Source organism: Mus caroli, chromosome 17, assembly GCF_900094665.2.
Source record: "Mus caroli chromosome 17, CAROLI_EIJ_v1.1, whole genome shotgun sequence".
NCBI lineage: Eukaryota > Metazoa > Chordata > Mammalia > Rodentia > Muridae > Mus > Mus caroli.
The window spans coordinates 33,381,800-33,401,562 of record NC_034586.1 but is presented as its reverse complement, the minus strand read 5'-3'; the positions used below and the strand labels follow the sequence as shown (position 1 = coordinate 33,401,562).

At 44.6% G+C, this 19,763-nt stretch overlaps 2 protein-coding genes and 1 pseudogene across 4 annotated transcripts in view; all 3 read left to right on the top strand.

Moving 5' to 3' along the window:
• The window catches only part of LOC110283719 (E3 ubiquitin-protein ligase TRIM39), a 529,744-nt gene that overhangs the window by 457,963 nt on the left and 52,018 nt on the right, over positions 1-19,763 (top strand). The gene's annotated exons all lie outside the window — the stretch shown is intronic.
• LOC110283727 (HLA class I histocompatibility antigen, A-24 alpha chain-like) lies at positions 3,983-7,316 on the top strand. Of its 2 annotated transcripts, none has more exons than XM_029471229.1 (6): positions 3,983-4,055; positions 4,422-4,562; positions 4,798-5,073; positions 5,645-5,920; positions 6,047-6,149; positions 6,918-7,316. In XM_029471229.1, the coding sequence occupies exons 1-5, from the start codon at positions 3,983-3,985 to the stop codon at positions 6,145-6,147; spliced, it is 867 nt and encodes a 288-aa protein (XP_029327089.1). In that variant the 3' UTR covers positions 6,148-6,149; positions 6,918-7,316. The 2 variants fall into 2 exon arrangements, with proteins under 2 accessions (XP_029327089.1, XP_021004840.1); XM_021149181.1 differs by having other exon boundaries at positions 4,293-4,562.
• The window catches only part of LOC110283875, a 4,760-nt pseudogene continuing 4,246 nt past the window's right edge, over positions 19,250-19,763 (top strand). The window contains exon 1 of the transcript XR_002376885.2: positions 19,250-19,759. The product of XR_002376885.2 is annotated as a cell division control protein 42 homolog pseudogene (transcript). The remainder of the gene's footprint in view (positions 19,760-19,763) is intronic.

Here is a 19,763-nt window from a genome sequence, read left to right as displayed (position 1 = left end):
AAAATTCAGGTGACAGCAGATGCTGGCAAGGATGTGGAGAAAGAGGAACACTCCCCCATTGCTGGTGGGATTGCAAGCTGGTACAACACCTCTGGAAGACCGTCTGGTGGTTCCTCAGAAAATTGGACATAGTACTACCAGAAGATCCAGCAATACCTCTCCTGGGCATATACCCAGAAGATGTTCCAATACCAAAGATACAATTTGCAAAACACATAAACCTCAAGAAGGAAGACCAAAGTGTGGATACTTCGTACCTCCTTAGAATGGGGAACAAAATACCCATGTAAGTAGTTACAGAGACAAAGTTTGGAGCTGAGATGGAAGGAAGGACCATGCAGAGATTGCCTCATCTGGGGTTCCATCCCATATCAACCACCAAACGCAGACACCATTGCATATACCAGCAAGATTTTGCCGACAGGACCCTGATATAGCTGTCTCTTGTGACGTTGTGCCAGTGCCTGGAAGATACAGAAGTGGATGCTCACAGTCATCTATTGGATGGAACACAGGGCCCCCAATGGAGGGGCTACAGATAGCACCCAAGGAGCTGAAGGGGTCTGTAACCCTATAGGAGGAACAGCAATATGAACTAACCAGTACCCTCTGAGCTTGTGTCTCTAGCTGCATACGTAGAAGATGGCCTAATTGGCCATCATTGGGAGGAGAGGCCCTTGGTCTTGCAAAGATTATTTGTCCCAATAGAGGGGAATGCCAGGCCCAGGAAACAGGAGTGGGTTTGTTGGGGAACAGGACGGGAGAGGGTATAAGGGACTTTTGGGATAGCATTTGAATTGTAAATGAAGAAAATAAAATAAAAATATCTGTTACTGAGAGCACAATGGAATTTTCAGGGGCCATCTATCTTTAGCTCTGGTCACTTCTATTCAGTGTGGGTGCTTGCTAGGCCCACAGTCCCCCCCTTTGTGAATTCTGGACTTTTCCCTTCTGCTTTCTAATGTTTCCTTTTCTACTTTGCTAATAAGGTACATGATTCTTGCCATCACTCACTGCTTCTGATGTTTTTATCCAAGCCACCATCACTTATTCCTGGCAGATGTTTCCATGTGTTCCCGAGTGTCCCAGCCCCACCATGCTTATACAGTGAGTTAGACCTGTGCTCAGTTCTCAAAACAGGGAAGAAGAAAAAAGAAGACAGTGACTGCTGCCTACCCACTAAGTTCATCTGCAGGATCCTAACATGAAGGTCACGCTAAAGTACAGAACAGGAGGACTCTTCCCTGGTCTGCTCTGTATCATTTCCTTTATTTCTTTGCAAATAAACTAGAGATTTCTAGCCATGGCTCACCTCCTCTGACTGCTGTTGACTAAATTTCCCCAGTTCATTCTCTGGACAGTCTATCAGAGTGACCCTGTGTTTCCCCTCTACCATGGATCTCCATGGTCTTGACTCCTAATCCTCATGCCAGTGTGCAATGCCAGCTAGTTCACCTGAGACAATCTGAAGTGTGTCTACTTAGGTATGTGGAGAAAAGATTGCAGTAACATTTCAGATGCGATTTGTAGACAGGAAGTATCTAATTGCAATGTGAATTCTTGTCCTTGTTTTTGCTCTTTAAGAAAAGAATCCCCTCTAGTACAGGAAGGCTTGAACTCCTCTGTTTCCCAATGACAGGTGTTACAGGCATGCACCACCATTGCCTTCTACATTAGAAGAATTCTGTTAGAGAATATTTTTAGTATTAAATAATATTTTACAATGTCTTAGGTTTTCTATTGCTAGGAAGACACACTCTAATAGCCTCATGTTCATGAATTCCATGTCAATTTAACAGAATCAAAGAGAAATAAGGATTCCATAGATTTACATAATTAACTATAATCTACCTCTCAACAATGGCCTAACCACAGCATTTTAGATAAGTGGTTCCAAACATGTGGGTCACAACTGCTTTCGCAAACCTCTATATACAAAAATACTTACATTGTGATTAGGATACAAATGACCCTTATGAAGTAATAAAACGGGTAATTTGATGGTTGGGGGTCAAACAACATGAGGAACTGTATTAAAGGGTTCCAGCATTAGGAAGGTTGAGAAGCACTGCTTTGGATAATCCACTGAGTCACATATGCCAGCAGCACTGGGAAGGCTGTTAATAAGAGATCAGAAAACAAAACAGGTGATCACTAGGGAATCACTCAAGCTGTTCCAAGACTCCCAAAAGGAAATCCTCCCCTCCAGGCAAACCATAGGCTGCAGAATACTGGAAGCTGACATCTCAAAGCAGCATTTCCTGCCCTGAGCCCAGAGCCTCCAACCAGGACTGAATTGTGACCAGCCAGGACTGAACTCAGAGTCACATCACTGCAAGTGACATCAAAAGAGGTGCTTGCAAACTTCACAGAATTCTACAGCAGCCAGTCCAGACTTCTCTCATTTACAGGTAGTGGGTCTCATTCCAGATAGCTGAATAAAAGACCTGCCTAAGGAACAACTATTTCTCCAAAATGTGGAACACAGGGCTGGTGGAGCTCTTCTTCCTGCCCAGCCTGAACTCCTTTGCAATATAGTGAAAAATGAGTTGTTCCTCCCACAACATAAAATTTTTAAAAAGTCCATTCATCAGCAACTGATCCCTGACCTAGTTGACTACAACAAAGATAATATCTAAGCTCCCAAGATAACATTGGTGATTTTGAGTACAAGAATTCATCACAGTCAACTTAAGAGCTTCTTAATGTTTCCAAAGTTTTCTATGGAGAATATGTGGCCATGTTAATGACTGACTTCTTGACGATTGTACATATAGTACCTGGTCAAAGAACATTGTACTTCAAAAGAACATTCATTAACCTAGCATCCATTCAGTGTGCAAGATTCTCCTCTGGATGTGAATGCAGCTAATAATGGGGGAAAAAAATCAATGATGTTTGATGTCCTTGGTGTGGACAACCTTGAGGAAGTACCACCTGTGCCCATTTAGTGACTAATCAATGAGAAAAATTTACAATTAGCCCACTTGGTGGGCACATTTCTTTTATTCTGAGCATTTTGGAGCCAGTAGTATGGATGTCTGAGTGCTGGACCAACCTGGACTACATAGCCACTTCCAGGCCAGTCAGGCTACATACTGGGATGCTGTTTCAAAAGAAAACTAATATGAAAGATCCTTGCTGCTCTTGCAGACGACCACAGCTGATTTCCCAGCCCTTGCGTCAGGCAGGTCACATGTTCCTTAATGCCAGATCCAGGGTTTCCCACTATCTCTTCTAAAAATCTATGAGTATCTGTACCTTTTATACACACAGAGACACACAAAAATACATACAAATAAAAAGGAGTCTTAAAATTGTTTCTCGGAATATATATCTGTACAACTGCATTATTCTGTGTTTCAAATATAAAAAAAAAAAAGTGCTAAAAGGAAGACGCAAAATCCTATGACTTGTGGTGGGGAAGATGAAAATAAAGACTCCCAGAAATGTTAAATATCCAAAACGATCTTAGAATGGCATTTTCCACTTCAGAAAATTGTCCTTTCTCTTTTCATTCACGTTACATGCAAATAGTTATCAATATCTGCATTGAATCAAAAATCTCAGAATGTCCAGTTCCTACCATGATAGATATGGATTGCTATAATCCACACAAACACAATCAGCACAGGAGGCTACACAATGTCTGAGCATGTACAGAGATTCTAACATTGAAATGTTTGACAATTGCTGACTTACAGGCCTCTGGGCTAGGACTCAGGGATGTTGTAACCTGGACTAGAGGACAGACAAGTGCTTAGACACTGATGACACAATACCAAGTGTAGAACTGGTGCAAGGTGGGGAAGCAGTACCCTAGAAATCCCCCACCCCCAGGAATTGGTCTCTCCAAGACCCACCCCATCAGGTCTACGTCACTACCTTTGGGAAACATACGAGAAGCCAATCAGAATCAGCCACATCAGGTTGTAAAGTGAAGAGATACCGGGCCCAATTGAAACTCCACTCATCAGAGAGGATGAGGAACACTGAACCCTGCACACTCCTGCTCCTCCTGATGGTGGCCTTGGACCTGAACCACTATTGTGCAGGTGGGTGCAGGACTGGAGGGAATTGGCCTTTGGGGGAGCAGAAAACAGCACCTGGAATCCTCATCTCTGCATCTTCTCCCTTGCCTAACCAGACCCTCAATGATCCCCGAGCTGGATCACGCTGACCCTCTCCTGCATCTCAGGTCCACAGACACACCACCACCCCTGCTCTGCTCTCTTCCAAACTGCTCTGGGCCCAGGCTGAAGAGCCAGGGTCTCAATGTACACCACCCACAGGATCACACTGGCTGCAGACTTTCAACATGGTAATTTTGGAGCCTGGCATGTTGGAGCCCCGGTTCATCCAGGTCAGCTATGTAGACTCCATACAGTATCAGGGATTTGACAGCAAAGACCCATCTGCAGGGATGCAACCTCGAGCTGCATGGATAAAGCAGGAGCCACCTGAATATTGGGAAAAGGAGACATCAAGAGTTCTGGAATTGTCACAGGTAGAGAGACAAGTTCTGCGGTTAATGGTGAAAAAAAATGGACACAGAATGGATGGTGAGTCATCTCAGCTCTGAGGTCATGACACCTCAATGTCCTCATGGTCTGACCCCAATAAGCTCAACTCTAGGTCCCCAAGTCAGAGATGCATCCATAGACAAAGGGACCCCTGGAGACCTTTGACCCAAGAGAACCATAGATTGTGACCTGGTTAGGGGTTTAGTTGGGGACAAAATCCCTGGAATGGGGTAGAAGCCTCACAGTGACCAGGGGCTGAATGGGGGTGGGGCAGGTTATCACACCCTGCAGGAAGTATATGGCTGCAATATGGCTAATGATGGGAGCTTCCTCGGCGGTCACTACCGACTCACCTACTATGGCTATGATTACTTAACCCTAAATGAGGACCTAAGCTCTTGGACTGCAGAGGGCAAGGGAGCTCAACACGCGAAGAGCAGGTGGGAGAATGCAGGTGAAGCAAAAAGGAGGAAGACTTACCTGCAAGGGGAGTGTATACAAAAGCTTCTTAGATACCTGGACCTTGGAAAGGAGACCTTGCTGCGCTCTGGTAAGAGAGGCCCTTGCCAACCACTTCTGCTTTCTGACATTGTAGCTCCTGCCTCCCTGAGGCCTCCTCCTCAGCAGGGAGCAGCTGGAATGCTTACACTGTCTTGCATCAAAGTGGGAAAGAGAGCTCCTCTGTATCCTGACTCAACATGAGAGAGGGACTCTCCAGAGGATTCGCCCTCCTCCCATGACAGTTCAGTGTGTCCATTAACAGCAGTTCCCTTCCATCTGCATTGTGCATCATGGCCTCTCTCAGGCCTGATCACTGTCCATGCACAATGACATGGAATGTCTGACTCCAAGGTTGCTGAGTCCCTAGACCAGCTCCCCAATCAAAAAGAGAAGTCTATTTGTCTACAGGGAGACCCAGAATTTCCTGTTCTATGTTGGCTCATAGTTATTGTAAAATATTCCAAGGAATAGATCATCCAGAACCTGAGTTTAGGCTTCTGTGTGGACTCTGCTCCCTCCCTCATCCAAGTCTCCCATCCTTTCCAGGAATGATCCCATGAGCACTGCTCAGGCCCCTGGAGGAGTGCAAAATACATGAATTTTCCAATTGTTCCCATCAGATGCCCCCCAAACACATGTGACCCACCATGTAAGACCTGAAGGGAATGTCACCCTGAGGTGCTGGGCCCTGGGCTTCTACCCAGCCGACATCACCCTGACCTGGAAGAGGGATGGGAACAACCACACCCAGGACATGGAGCTGCCAGACACCAGGCCTGCAGGGGATGGAACCTTCCAGAAGTGGGCAGCTGTGGTGGTTCCTTCTGGAGAAGAGCTGAGATACACATGTCATGTGCACCATGAAGGGTTACCTGAGCCTCTCACTCTAAAATGGGGTAAGGTGTTGGTATGAGCACATACACTGCTATCGGGAAAACTGTGAGCTCTTTGAAAAACCACTGCAGGATCAGGGTTGAGAGCTAAGGTCAGACTCCTCACTCTTCCTTCCTTTTTCTCCTCAGATCCTCCACAAACCATCCCCATCATAGCAATTCTCATCGGCCTGGTTCTTGGAACCTTGGTGGTGGGAACTGTGGTGATTTTTCTGGTATGGAGGAAATAAAGGTAAGAAAGGGTCTGAATATTTGTCTCTCTACAGATCTGCAGACCAAGCTATAAATGTACCCTGCCTCATTAGAGGAAAGATGTATCCACTCAGGCACTGGGGCTTGTATGCTGACATTAACTCTATCATAAAGCATAAGGGAAATATAGAAAGGTCCACTGCCCTCTTGATGCAGGAGATGGAGACCTGATTGTGATTTCCACAGTCAGAGAGATGTCACAGAGAAGGTCCCTGCTGAGAACAGACCTACAGAAGGCTACTAGTCCTCTTTACTCACTATCTTCCATTGTGTTTTCTTCTGCATCCATGGAGCTGCAGTCCCAGTTCAAGAAACTTCCCTGGGGTTTGACCAGGAGATTTTCTACTCCCACAACTTTACTGCTTCCACAGCCTCTCACTGGCTGTGTTCTTTCCACAGTTGGGAAAGAGGCCCCTCCTATATTTCAGCTGCCAGTAATTAAATGGAAGTTGGTTACTGAGCCCCTTGCAATAGGGAAGACAGGTACCCATTGTGTGTGCTCACACATTTTCCCTCTGGGCCCTATGGCTGTGGGCTCTTAACAGGTCTTATGCTGTACTGCCATCGGCATGAACAGTGCCCGGAGATCTGATGCATCATTTCCAGTAGGATAGGAAGTACTCGAAGAACATGTTCCTGAGCTGGGATTACTTGCTAAACTGGAATTTTTGTTAGTATGGATGCCTGTTTGTTATCATGGTTTAACGATCACCAATCAGAATTTGTTCTTCATTATTTCCTTCTATAGTGTGAGATACAAACCTTCTGTGACTCCAAAAACTCCTGGCTCGTCTTTCAATGGCTGACACCTATGTCCATGTGTCTGTATCCTGTCAGGAGAGGCAGGTCTGGGAGACCTCCAGCAGAAACTGACCTTTAGTTTACAGTAAGCTGTACATTTATTCTGCCATCTTTAACATGAGGATTTTGGTAATTTTTTAATGTATGGCTTTTTCCTGTGGTTTATTTAATGAGTAAACCCAATCAGAGCAAGATGAATCACATAGAAACTCCGTCTTCAGAAGTTGAAATTCATTATTTGGGTCTTCTCTGAGTTTTTCTGAGTGCTTTTCTTTCTTAAATATGAAGTTGAAACTTCATATTTCTCTGTTAATGTCTCTTCCTAATAAACTTGAACTTTAATTCATACTGGTAGTCTTAATTGTTTTTCTTTCCAAGTCAAGAGTCCCATTTTCACTTAAGTAGAGGTTTCTTGTAAATGAAACTTTTATTTCCCCAGATGACAAGATAAGATTGGAGCTGGACACAAGCTGTGGGAATTCCTGGCTCGGTCTGAGCCCAGAGGCTGTCCTTCTCTTTTATAACTATTCCCTTGGCCTAGGCCTGAAAGCTTCCAGCCTCCATACAATCTAATCTTCTAAGCTGACTGAATCAATGTGGCTTTTCTCAGCTTCTGACTGAGTTGCTTTGTTGGCCTCGTACTAACTTTGGCAATCTATTCTAAATCCTCTGGCTCCTTCTCATTCTCTGGCTACTTCTGTCTTCACCTGTGTCTTGTTTATTCTCTCTGTAATCTAATTTTGTAAAACAGTCAGGGTAATACTGCAATACACACACCACATACTACACCACACATTTCTCTCTTGCTGCTGTTCTCATGAGAGTTGAGCATATCCTATTTCTGACTTGTTCTTTCAAGTCTTTCTCTAATTCGTCATTTTGTCTGGCCCTCAATTAAATGGCACTTTCAAACATGGTTGCTTACTTCTACAAACTAATCTTTCCTTCATTGCTGGGGCTAAAAAGTGTATACTAATGGTGTGTCTGCATTCCAGCCGGATTATATCTTTGGATAGGATTCCTTGCCAGAGAAACCATATTGCTGGATTAAAATTCGTCTACAATTTCTAAACAGAAGTCCTTACACAAGCAGCATGGAGCTGTCTCTACCCTACATCACACTGGGTCTGCCACTGTTCCTGCTGACCAGAAGGACTCTCTGAAACAAAGTTGGCCAGGTTGCTTGGCTATAACTGAGCTGCTCTTTTGCTTTGCCTGTCACCTCCAACCCTTCCGCTTCACTATCCGAAGATCCACAGAGTGGTTTGTTTTATTTTTGCGGTTGTTTTATCTGCATGTATGTTTGTCTCTGTAACACTTGTATGCCTAGTGCCCATGGGTGTCAGAGGAGGTCCTCAGGTCCCCTCAAACTGGGGTTACAGACAGCTGTGAACTATCATGAAGACATTAGAAACCAAACACAGGTCCCCTGGTGTTGGGGCCAGCCTGCGGCTCTCATGTCTGGGTTCGAGCCTGGGAGGCAACTTGGAGCTGAAAGAAAGGGAAACTAGGTGGATGAGAGAGAGTGGAACCAAGACAGGATTCTGATCAAGGCTCAAATGTTTAATAATAAAATCTGCGCTCATAAAGAGAGGGAAGCCCATCCCCAGTCACACGCCAAGTTTCTTGTGAAGTTGTCAGAACAGCCTTTTAGCAAAAACTTGCCAAATTCAGTTTGCTGATAACTCCAGAAAATCTTGGAGAACCAGTTGGGCCTCAGGCAGGTGGCAGGCAGTGTCACATCAAAGGAAAGGGATGAGAAGTAGCAAGGCAGGTGGCCCCGCCTCAGTGGCAAACGGTCTGAACCAGCCTGCCTAGGCTGAATGAAGAAGGGTACACCCTGGAAATAACAACCAGTGCTCTTACCAAATGACAAGTACCAAGTGCTCCTAACAACTGAGATATCTTTCTGCCCTTTAATTGTGTGTGCGCACGCGTGTGTGTGTGTGTGTGTGTTTATGTGTGTGTTTGTGTTGTGTATATGTCTCCTTCTGTGTATGTGACTATGTAAGGGAGAGAAAGAGAGAGAAAAGAGAGGCATGGGAGATGAGTATTTGTGTACAGGAATACAGTGCCCTTGGATGGTAGAAGTGTAGGACCCCAAGAAAGAGCCCCCCACTCAAGTCTCGGACACGGGGTTACCCAAAGAAACACGAGAGACTTCCTTGATGCAAAAGCACGAGGTAGCTTTAATGGCAGAGCTCCCGGTTGATACGTATCTTGTGCAGGAAACAGGAATCGACCACGAGGCTTGGAAGCTAGGGGTTTTTATAGAAAAGGGGCTGGGGCTGGGGAGGAATTGGCGTGGTTGCACATGATTGGTTCATTCAAACATCAGCAGGGAGGAATTGGCGCTGTTACATACAATTGGCCCATTTAAACATCAGCAACATGATTATGAGTCAGAAGAATAGTACGTGCAGACCAAGGCGTATAAGGATTCTAAAACCGGGGGCTTATCTGAGTTAACAATGTATCTGGTTTTTGTTTCAGCTTTTAACTATGCTCACTATAGAAAAGGGGGTGAGCAGGAGGCACCGGGCTATTTGACAGGTCTCAAGTTTTATTTCCTTTCAGAAGGCAGTGGAGCCCTAGGAGATGGTATTTGAGACAGTTGTAAACTGCCTTATTAAGCATGCTGAGATCCAAACTCAGATTCTCAGGAACTGCTCTTAACCACCGAACCTTTGAACTCTTTGAGTCAGAACTACACTACATAGTTTTCTAACACTTCCAATAGGAGTGAGAGGCACAGGTATTGTATAAGAGAAAGATTAGCTTCAGGGAACTAGGAATCACTACAGCTTTCTTCCTCACACAGACCAAATATTAGGCATAGAATCCTGGGAGTAGTGTTTGGACATTAATTTCTTTAACCAGATCCATGTCCTCCTGGTCCTGTTCACAATCCTTTGGGAGTCCCAGCAAAGGGGCCAATAAGTCAGTAATTCTCAACCAGTTCATGGAAAAATCTCCACACATGCTTAGGATTTATGTAGATCTCAATAATAATTATGCTCATGTGCATTGTATCAATTTATATTGACTGTATTAGGAACTGTAAGTTTTAAGATATTTACTTAATAACTATTCATGACTGTCAAAATTATATCAGAAATTAATTGAAACCAAAGGGACTCTCCATCACTGCCCCCAGCTAGCTCACCCAGGGCTATACCCAACAAGAGACAGAATTAGCTCTCCGGCTCTCATGCCCTTGGTGCAGGTTTACCTGCAGCCATGTGAACAGGGCTCTATTGTATTGCCCAGGCAAGGTACAGGGCCTAGTTTGGCAAGTGTTGCAGCTAATGAGGAAAAGGGCCAGCTTCATGACCTTAGGGCCAGCTTTCCCCACCTGCCACAGGTGGCAAGAGATAAAGGGAGGGCCTCTTTCCTTCAACAACACCATTGCAAGGCAGATGTGTGGCAGAGCCAGCTTTCCCAAGCTCACATATTTGGGGCCTGCTCCCCCACATCCCCTGCAAACAAACAGCCAGAAAACTGCTTCCTGGGAGAGGTATGAGGCCTGCTCTCTTGAGTACTGCAGCTGCTGAGGTGCAGGGACAGCTTTCGTGCTCTAAGGCATTTAGGACAGCTCTCTCAGGATTCCCAGGCAATAATGGCCAGATCCACAGGGCCCTCAGACATCAACATGGTCCCAGGTGGCTTTCCAGACCAGGGATGTCCACTAGCTATTGATGGAAATATATCCCCTCTCCTGCAGGGACATGATTCTGGACATGCCCTTAACAGAACATGGGCCAGGACGTCAACATGGCCATAGATCACATCACCAGCTACTCATATCAGGCTGTTCCTCACTACTCTCCAGTCTCCAGTTCTGGCTCCCTTCATTGTTCACACATCCTTCTGCTTCTTTTTCTCTTCCATCTCTCCACCATGTACTTGCTTTTCTTAGTCAGATTGGGACATCTGGGTATCTGAGTATCTCAGGGCATCTTAGGAGGGCTATGCCCTGCCTCTGTGTGGCACTCAGCAGGGGTCATCTTGGGCTTGCTCTGTCCACCCAGGACACAGGATGGTGGTCTGGGGTCAACGTTGGCATGTGGGGAAGGCACACTTTTAATTTGGATCTCCTGAATTGGGCAGATACGCCTTTATACTGAGCCAAATTTTATGCTGGAAGCCCCTATAAAGAACATGGAAGAAGGAATGTTTTCTGCTCTTGTCTGCCTCCCCTCAGTCTGGTTAAAATCCATTCCTTCACTAGCATTAGAGTCTACCTCAGGATTCTGGTGTATACAGAAGACCCACTGAAACATCCAGTCTCATGAATTGAACATCTACTAGATTCTTGTACTTTCCTTAATGAGACAGCAATTGTTAGACTAGCTGGACCACAGCCTTAAAGACATTCTAATAAACCCCCTTTATATACATGTCCTGACCAGGGGGACAGTTGAACAGGGTCTGAGGAACCACTTGTGGAGAAAATGGGGGACAAAGAAACACAAAGAACGGACAGCAAGTCAAAAAAAACTCTGATCAAGCTGACAAATTTTATTTTTCCCAGGTAGGTTTTATACCCATAGAAGTAGGATATGGGGAAGGGGATGACGCAGAATCGCTTTGTTTCTGGGGGGACCTACCTATTCCCAAAAGCAGGATATTGGCTAGATAAAAAGTTCATCAGGAGAAACAGAACAGAGTGGGTTGCTAGGTACCTGTCCACAAGACCTATAGCTATTTGTTCTTAACTGGGGGTAGTACTTTCCTACAGAGGCCTCAACGTTTCCCACAGAAATCTCAACTAAGCTAGTACTTTTCCACTAAGGCCAAAACTTTGTAAGTAAGCCCTTATGGCTGATAAGGCAGTTAACATTAAAACAGGGTGGCTCCCAACATCTCCCCCTTCCTTTTAGTATAGAAGGAACATGGCGATTTTATTCTTTGCTAAGGCAAGGATAGAGGCCTGACCTCAAGTGACTAAAGGGGATCTTGTAATGGTTCCCATCCTCCTGGTGTTGTCCAGTGAAGCATGGGGACAATACTTATCCTGATGTCTTTTTCCTGGAGAGGGGATAGTTTTTGTACACCAACCCCTATGCAGTCAGGCTTGTCCCTCAGGGAACCCAGAAAAATGTTTTTAGTTTTTGCTTTATATTCTCTCACAGCTGAAGCAAGAACTTAGATCACCAGTCAGAGGGGGTTCTGGGTGGTCCCTTGCTACTTGGTGCTGGGGTCGGAGTCCCCTTCCTTAGGTTGGGTGGAGATGACCTTTGGGAACACCCTAGAGGGAATAACAACCTCGTCTCGAATCTCTTGGTTCTCCGTAGCTAACTTATGATAACACACCTGGATAGGTTTTGCTGCCAAATCATCTATCTGATGTTTCAGAAAACTGGTAAGTCCATTAAGGGCCCAGGGACCAAAAGAAATAAGCAAAAACAATCCAAATAACGGTCCCAAAATGGAAGGAAATAAGATTGACAACCACAGAGAGGTTGAAAAACAATTTTTATACCAGCTCTCTTCTTTTTCTCTCTCTCTGTCTTTTTTCTAAGCCTTCTCTAACTTTTCTCATGCTCTCTTTAACCGTTCCTGTCTTGTCTACATAAAAGCAACACTCTTCCTTAAGAGCTGCACACAGTCCTCCCTGCTGCCAAAAGAATAAGTCAAATTGGTAGAGGTCTTAGAAGGGGCCCAAACAACATCATTTCTCTCTGAGAGGACCACCCAAATGTAATTCCAAGGGTGGTGTCTATGATTAAAAGATTTGGGCGGGGGCAGTTGAAGGTTGGTGGTTATTCTAGTCAGCCACAGGATCATGAGTATCTTCGTCTGGAGCAGCGTCTGAAAAAGAAAAGAGATATGTCTCAGAAGGAGATGATCGCTCCATTATGGACACAGACGGGTTTACAGCTTTTAGTAGCCTCTCTGGTAGCCATCTTGGGCCAGCATTTTTTTTTTTTTTGTCATAAATGCAAGAAGACCCTCGTCCCCATATAAGGATGGGATCTGGTCCTTTCCACTGTCCAGTGAAGGGATCTTTCCATCGTGAGAATCTCGTGACTTAGGATGCCACAGGTGGTGAGCTGCTGACCTGTCTTCATTATCCAGGGACAAGAAGTTAAGAACACAGAGAGCATGATTGAGCCTGTTTCAAGGCGTCAAGGGAGAATAAGCATCTGTAACTTCAGTCAACCACTGGAGCATATTTTTAGAGTCTGATGGGCTCGTTCTACGATGCCCTGGCCGTGAGAATTGTAGGGAAGACCAGTGACATGTTTAATATCAAACTGGGAGCAAAACTGTTGGAACTTGGTTCCTGTATAACCAGGGCCATTGTTAGTTTTAATGATCTGTGGTTTTCCCATGGTAGCCATGCACTATAAAGTGTGTGTTATCACATCACACAATGCCTGTCCAGAAAGGGGAGATATGTGTATAAATCCACTATAGGTATCAACTGTAACATGCACATATGTTAACCTTCCAAAGGAGGGAAAATGGGTAACCTCCATCTGCCATCGTTCATCAGGAATGAGTCCTCTAGGGTTGACTCCCTGATGAGGAACCTGCAGCAGAGTGGCGCATCCACCACAGGACTTAACAATTTCTCTTGCTTCATCTCTAGAAATCTTGATCATTTGGCACAAGGTAGAAGCATTTAAATAATGCAAAGCATGAGCCCGGTTAGCCAAATCTATCGAATCAAGTAGGGCAGGGAATGCTTCTCGAGGGGCCTTGTCAGTCAGGGCATTTCCATGCGACAGAGGACTACCCAGGCCAGAATGGGCTCTCAAATGTCCCACAAAAAAAAAAAAAAAAAAAAAAAAAAAAAAAAAAAAAAAAGCCACTGTCCTTTTAATAATTAGGGATTGAATCTCCACAAATAATTTGGAAGCAGTGGAAGCAGGCTTAATATAAGGGATTGTCTCTAAAACAGGAGTAGAATGAGCCAGGTAAGCACTGTCAGTATACAAATTAAATGGGGTCATTGGTAACATTTTAAAAACCTGAAGAACTGCAAACAATTCCACCAGCTGGGGATTTGGGGACTGAATATGGGGACTGCACTGAAGTAACCCGATCTTGTACAACATAGGCAGCTTTGCCTGTTGAGGAACCATCTGTAAACACCAAGGTGCCTTCAAGGAGTGGAATTTTGGGGAAAACCAAGGAATGCATCCTAACAAATTGTATAAGGGGATCATTAGGCAGCAGCTGCAAACAGAGCAGAAGAGAGGGAGGGACTTTTGGATTGGCTCAGCCAGTTAGCAGTGGAGGAGGATGCTTACAGAGCAGTGGTTTTAAATTTCTTCAAACTCAAGAATCTCAGGACAGCTGCTAAAAATCAGAAAAACTCTAAAAGCAATACCTAGGGGCCGAGGTAGCTTCGCAAACAGTTCTCCCTAGTAACTCCTCTTACCTTATGCAGGGGATACACCGCTGGCCCTGGAACTCACTGCCATCAGAAAAGGCAGCAGAAAAGAAATCCACAATATTCAAATGAATGTCAGTCAGGTCAAACACGGAGTGATTTGAAGCGACTGACACAGCCTGCACAGAACACATCTCAGGAAGACACATTGCTCCAGGATAGCAGCAACTGTAGGTGCACATGAAAGGCAGAAGCAGGGGCGGGGTGGGGAGGTGTTAGATCAAGCCATTCATCCTCTAATTGCTGGAGAGCTCTGAGCAGCCGCACTTGCTCATTTCCGGTTTCTACCATGTTGCTCAGAAATGCCACCTCAGCAGTTAACTGATGGCGGGCACTGGGCATGGCAGACGGATCAAAAACTGCATCTAAAATCCCATAGGGTAGTGGCAGAAAGATGGGAGTGTAGCAACATTTCTCAGCAGAGGAGCCAAGGCCAGGGCGATTGTAGCCGGTTTGGGTGGAGCTGCCTCTCCTATGAGAGCCTCCTCCTCTGCGGGTAGCAGCTCATTATCAAAATTAATGAGGGAAGGATAAAGGTCAGCCATCCTAATTTCCTCCATAAGTGGAGGCAAGGAACGATCCATAACATCACTTACAGAGGGCGAAGCGGGCAAAGATCCTCTCTTAAAGGGGAAGGAGGCAATGAATGAATCCCTAGGTTAGCAGAAGGAGGACAGGGGACCAGTTTTTTAAGAAACTGTTCTTCCAATGACTGCGGTGGTGGAGGATGGGGAGAGGCGGATTCCTTAAGAAATCGCTCTCCCTCAGACACTAAATGCTGGAAATCTGGCCATCTAAAAATATCATTAATGAGGAACCAGTATAAAGGCAGTAACGGGTATCTTTGTAGATCCAAATGCTTCATAATCATCTTTAAAACAATCACCAACTCTGCACCAGTGTTTCTCATCAATTGTTCCCTCTTGGGGGAACCATGGACAAATATCTCACACAAAATCTAAAAATTTTATTAAATACTTTTTATTAACCCTAGTTCTTTGCGTTTTGAGTGACTCCTTGAGCCCTATCACAAAAAAAGATAGCCTCTGAAGAAAAAAAAAAAAAAAAAAAAAAAGCATGTCCCATGTCTTACCGTACTTCTCTTAAGATCTGCGCCCCTTTATGTTTTCCTCCCAGACTGTCTCAAGGTGGGTTGCTCAGTGGCTTCATGTTGAACCAAAGTCACTTTCTGGCGCTTCACAAGATGAGAGGTAGGCCTATCCTCCAATGAAGAGCGGCATTCTCTCCTCTGTGATCTCCTGGGGTTCAGGCACCAGTTTGTCCGACCCGCAGGACAATTGAACCAGGTCTGAGGAACCACCTGTGGAGAGAATGGAGAACAAAGAAACACAAAGAACAGACAGCAAGTCAAAAAACCTCTGATCAAGCTGACAAATTTTATTTTTCCCAGGCAGGTTTTATACTCATAGAAGCAGGATATGGGGAGGGGGATGACACAGAATCGCTTTGATTCTGGGGGAACCCACCTGTTCCCAAAAGCAGGATATTGGCTAGATAAAAAGTTCAGCAGGAGAAACAGAACAGAGTGGGTTGCTAGGTACCTGTCCACAAGATCTATAGCTATTTGTTCTTAACTGGGGGTAGTACTTTCCTACAGGGGCCTCAACTTTCCCTACAGAAATCTCAACTAAGCTAGTATTTCTCCACTAAGGCCAAAACTTTGTAAGTAAGCACTTATGGTTGACAAGGCAGTTAACATTTAAACAGAGTCGCTCCCTACATATAAATACACACACACACACACACACGTACATACTCATATATACATATGCAAAAATGCACATACATACATACATATATATATACATAACATATACAAACATATATTTATTCCATAAGTTCTGTTTCTATAGAGAACCTTAACTAATATTGTCTTACTTTGCAGACTCAGTGTCTGTGAGCCCTGATCCTCATAGCTTTTGTTCAGGGCAGAGGGCTCTAAGAGACTCTGTTTGTAATATCATAGCCTGGATCTCAGATGTATAAAGAAAGTCTGGGCATGGCCATAGAGTGAACTGGCCCAAATGATATAGCCAAAAGGTTTTTATGCACACAGACACAGACACACACACACACAAATTGTGGTTGACACCCTTCAGTTAGCAAGAACAGTTAGCAAAGAATGGAGCTACAAAGGCCAAATGTAACATGAGTATAGTCAGGCACTTTCCCAGACCTATGGACTATGGTGGATTTGGTTTTGCTCTCATTTTGGCAGGTATTGGAGGTCTCCATGCTGGGTTCTTAGGTCAGAATGGAGCCTCTAACATAGCATCACTTGTGCAAAGGGCTTGGCAGGGTGCTGTTTCAATATGGCCTTGATGGGGGTGACCTTGTCCTAGTCTACAAAACCCACACAAACTCACTGGTATACACATGAATAGAACAACTAGACAGGCATGGCTGTGTAGGGTCGTTAAAATTAATTGAGAGGATTCTAAACACCTTTGACTATTTAGCTCCCAAATAAAAGACACAAAACCCTTATATTCATGATAAGCCTTAAAAGCACTAGAGCTGGGAAGATATCAACTTTCTATGCTATTTTATCTACTTCTCTATCAATAACCTGGAGATAAGACTTCCCAAGTTCCATCTGAGCCTCTCCTACTACAACTGGCTGGCACTCAGAGCCAGGCTTTCATGATCTACCCACCTGAAGAAGTCTCTTCTCCCTTTTTCACTCTCTCCTCTTTTCCCTTGTCTTCACTCCTCAGTCCCAAGATAAGCAAATGAAACAATGCCTACCTCTCTTCTGCACAACTAAAGACTTTCAGTATGGATGCATCTGGAGGATATCATCCTAAGTGAGGTAACTCAATCACAAAAGAACACACATGATATGTACTCAGTGATAAGTGAATATTAGCCCAGAAACTCAGAATCCTTCTTAGAAGGGGGAACAAAATACCCATGGAAGAAGTTACAGAGACAAAGTACAGAGCAGAGACTGAAGGAACGACCATCCATAGACTGCCTCACTTGGTGAGCCATCCCATAAACAACCACCAAACCCAGACACTATGGCAGATGCCAACAAGAGCTTGCTGACTGGAGCCTGATATAGCTGTCTCCTGAGAGGCTTTGCCAGTGCTTGGCAAATACAGAAGTGAATGCTCACAGTCATCCAGTGGACAGAGCACAGGGTCCCCAATGAAGGAGCAAGAGAAAGTACCCAAGGAGCTGAAGGGTTTTGCAGTCCCATAGGAGGAACATCAATATGAACTAACCAGTAACCCCAGAGCTCCTTGGGACTAAACCACCAATTAAAGAAAGCATATGGTGAGACTTGTGGCTCTAGCTGCATATGTAGCAGAGGATGACCTAGTCAGTCATCAATGGGAGGAGAGGCCCTTGGTCCTGTGAAGTTTCTTTGCCCCAGTATAGGGGAATGCCAGGGCCAGGGAGGAGTGGCTTGGTTTGGGAGTTGGGGGAAGAGGGAGGGGATAGAGGATTTTCAGAGTGGAAACTAGGAAAGGGGATAATATTTGAAATATAAATACAGAAAATATCTAAAAAAAAAAGAAAAACTTTAAAAAAAAGAAAAATTTTTCTTTGTTTGTTTCTTTTTGTTTTTCGAGACAGGGTTTCTCTGTGTAGCCCTGGCTGTCCTGGAACTCACTCTGTAGACCAGGCTGGCCTCAAATTCAGAAATCCGCCTGCCTCTGCCTCCCAAGTGCTGGGATTAAAGGCATGCGCCACCAAGCCCGGCAAGAGAAATTTTTAAAAAAGAAAAAAAGAAGAGAGCTAAGTTCAAAATAGATTCTTTTTTTTTTAATTACTTTATTTATTTTTCAATTTTTTATTAGATATTTTCTTCATTTACATTTCAAATGCTATCCCGAAAGTCCCCTATACCCTTCCCCGCCCTGCTCCCCTACCCACCTACTCCCACTTTTTGGCCCTGGCATTCCCCTGTACTGGGGCATATAAAGTTTGCAATACCAAGGAGCCTCTCTTCCCAGTGATGGCCAACTAGGCCATCTTCTGCTACATATGCAGCTAGAGACACGAGCTCTGGGGATACTAGTTAGTTCATATTGTTGTTCCACCTATAGGGTTGCAGACCCCTTCAGCTCCTTGGGTGCTTTCTCTAGCTCCTCCATTGGGGGTCCTATGTTCCATCCAAAAGATGACTATGAGCATCCACTTCTGTATTTGCCAGCCACTGGCCTAGCCTCACATAAGACAGCTATATCAGGGTCCTGTCAGCAAAATCTTTCTGGCATGTGCAATAGTGTCTGCGTTTAAATAAAAAAAACCCTGAGATTCCACTCACAACAGTCAGAATGGCTAAGATCAAAAATTCAGCTGACAGCAGATCCTGGCGAGGATGTGGAGAAAGAGGAACACTCCTCCACTACTGGTGGGATTGCAAGCTTGTACAACCACTTGGGAAGTCAGTCTGGAGGTTCCTCAGAAAACTGGACATAATACTGGAAGATCCAGCAATACCTCTCCTGGGCATATATCCAGAAGATGTACCAACTGGTAAGAAGGGCACATGCTCCACTATGTTCATAGCAGCCTTATTTATAATAGCCAGAAGCTGGAAAGAACCCAGATGCCCTTCAACAGAAGAATGGATACAGAAAATGTGGTACATTTACACAATGGAGCACTTCTCATCTATTAAAAACAATGGATTTATGAAATTCTTGGACAAATGGATGTATCTCGAGGATATAATCCTTAGTGAGGTAACCCAATCACAAAAGAAGTCATTAGATGCACTCACTGATAAGTGGATATTAGCCCAGAAACATAGAACACCCAAGATACAATTTGCAAAACACAAGAAAATCAAGATGAGGCCCCTGTCCGGCTGCCGAGGAGGCCCCGAGCAGTGCTGCCAACATCTAATTTGAAATATTAAAAGTGGATACAAAACTGTTTCCGAAATGCAGACAATTAAGTGTGTTGTTGTTGGTGATGGTGCTGTTGGTAAAACATGTCTCCTGATATCCTACACAACAAACAAATTCCCATCGGAATATGTACCAACTGTTTTTGACAACTATGCAGTCACAGTTATGATTGGTGGAGAGCCATACACTCTTGGACTTTTTGATACTGCAGGGCAAGAGGATTATGACAGACTACGACCGCTAAGTTATCCACAGACAGATGTTTTTCTAGTATGTTTCTCAGTGGTCTCTCCATCCTCATTTGAAACTGTGAAAGAAAAGTGGGTGCCTGAGATAACTCACCACTGTCCAAAGACTCCTTTCTTGCTTGTTGGGACCCAAATTGATCTCAGAGATGACCCCTCTACTATTGAGAAACTTGCCAAGAACAAACAGAAGCCTATTACTCCAGAGACTGCTGAAAAGCTGGCACGGGATCTGAAGGCTGTCAAGTATGTGG

Bases quoted from the DNA above. Each gene is read 5' to 3' on its own strand.
- LOC110283727 (XM_021149181.1), top strand. From the start codon at position 3,983: ATGAGGAACACTGAACCCTGCACACTCCTGCTCCTCCTGATGGTGGCC. The intron at 4,056-4,292 runs GTGGGTGCAGGA...CACCACCCACAG, and splicing joins CCTGAACCACTATTGTGCAG to GATCACACTGGCTGCAGACT. The intron at 5,074-5,644 runs GTAAGAGAGGCC...TGTTCCCATCAG, and splicing joins GGAGACCTTGCTGCGCTCTG to ATGCCCCCCAAACACATGTG.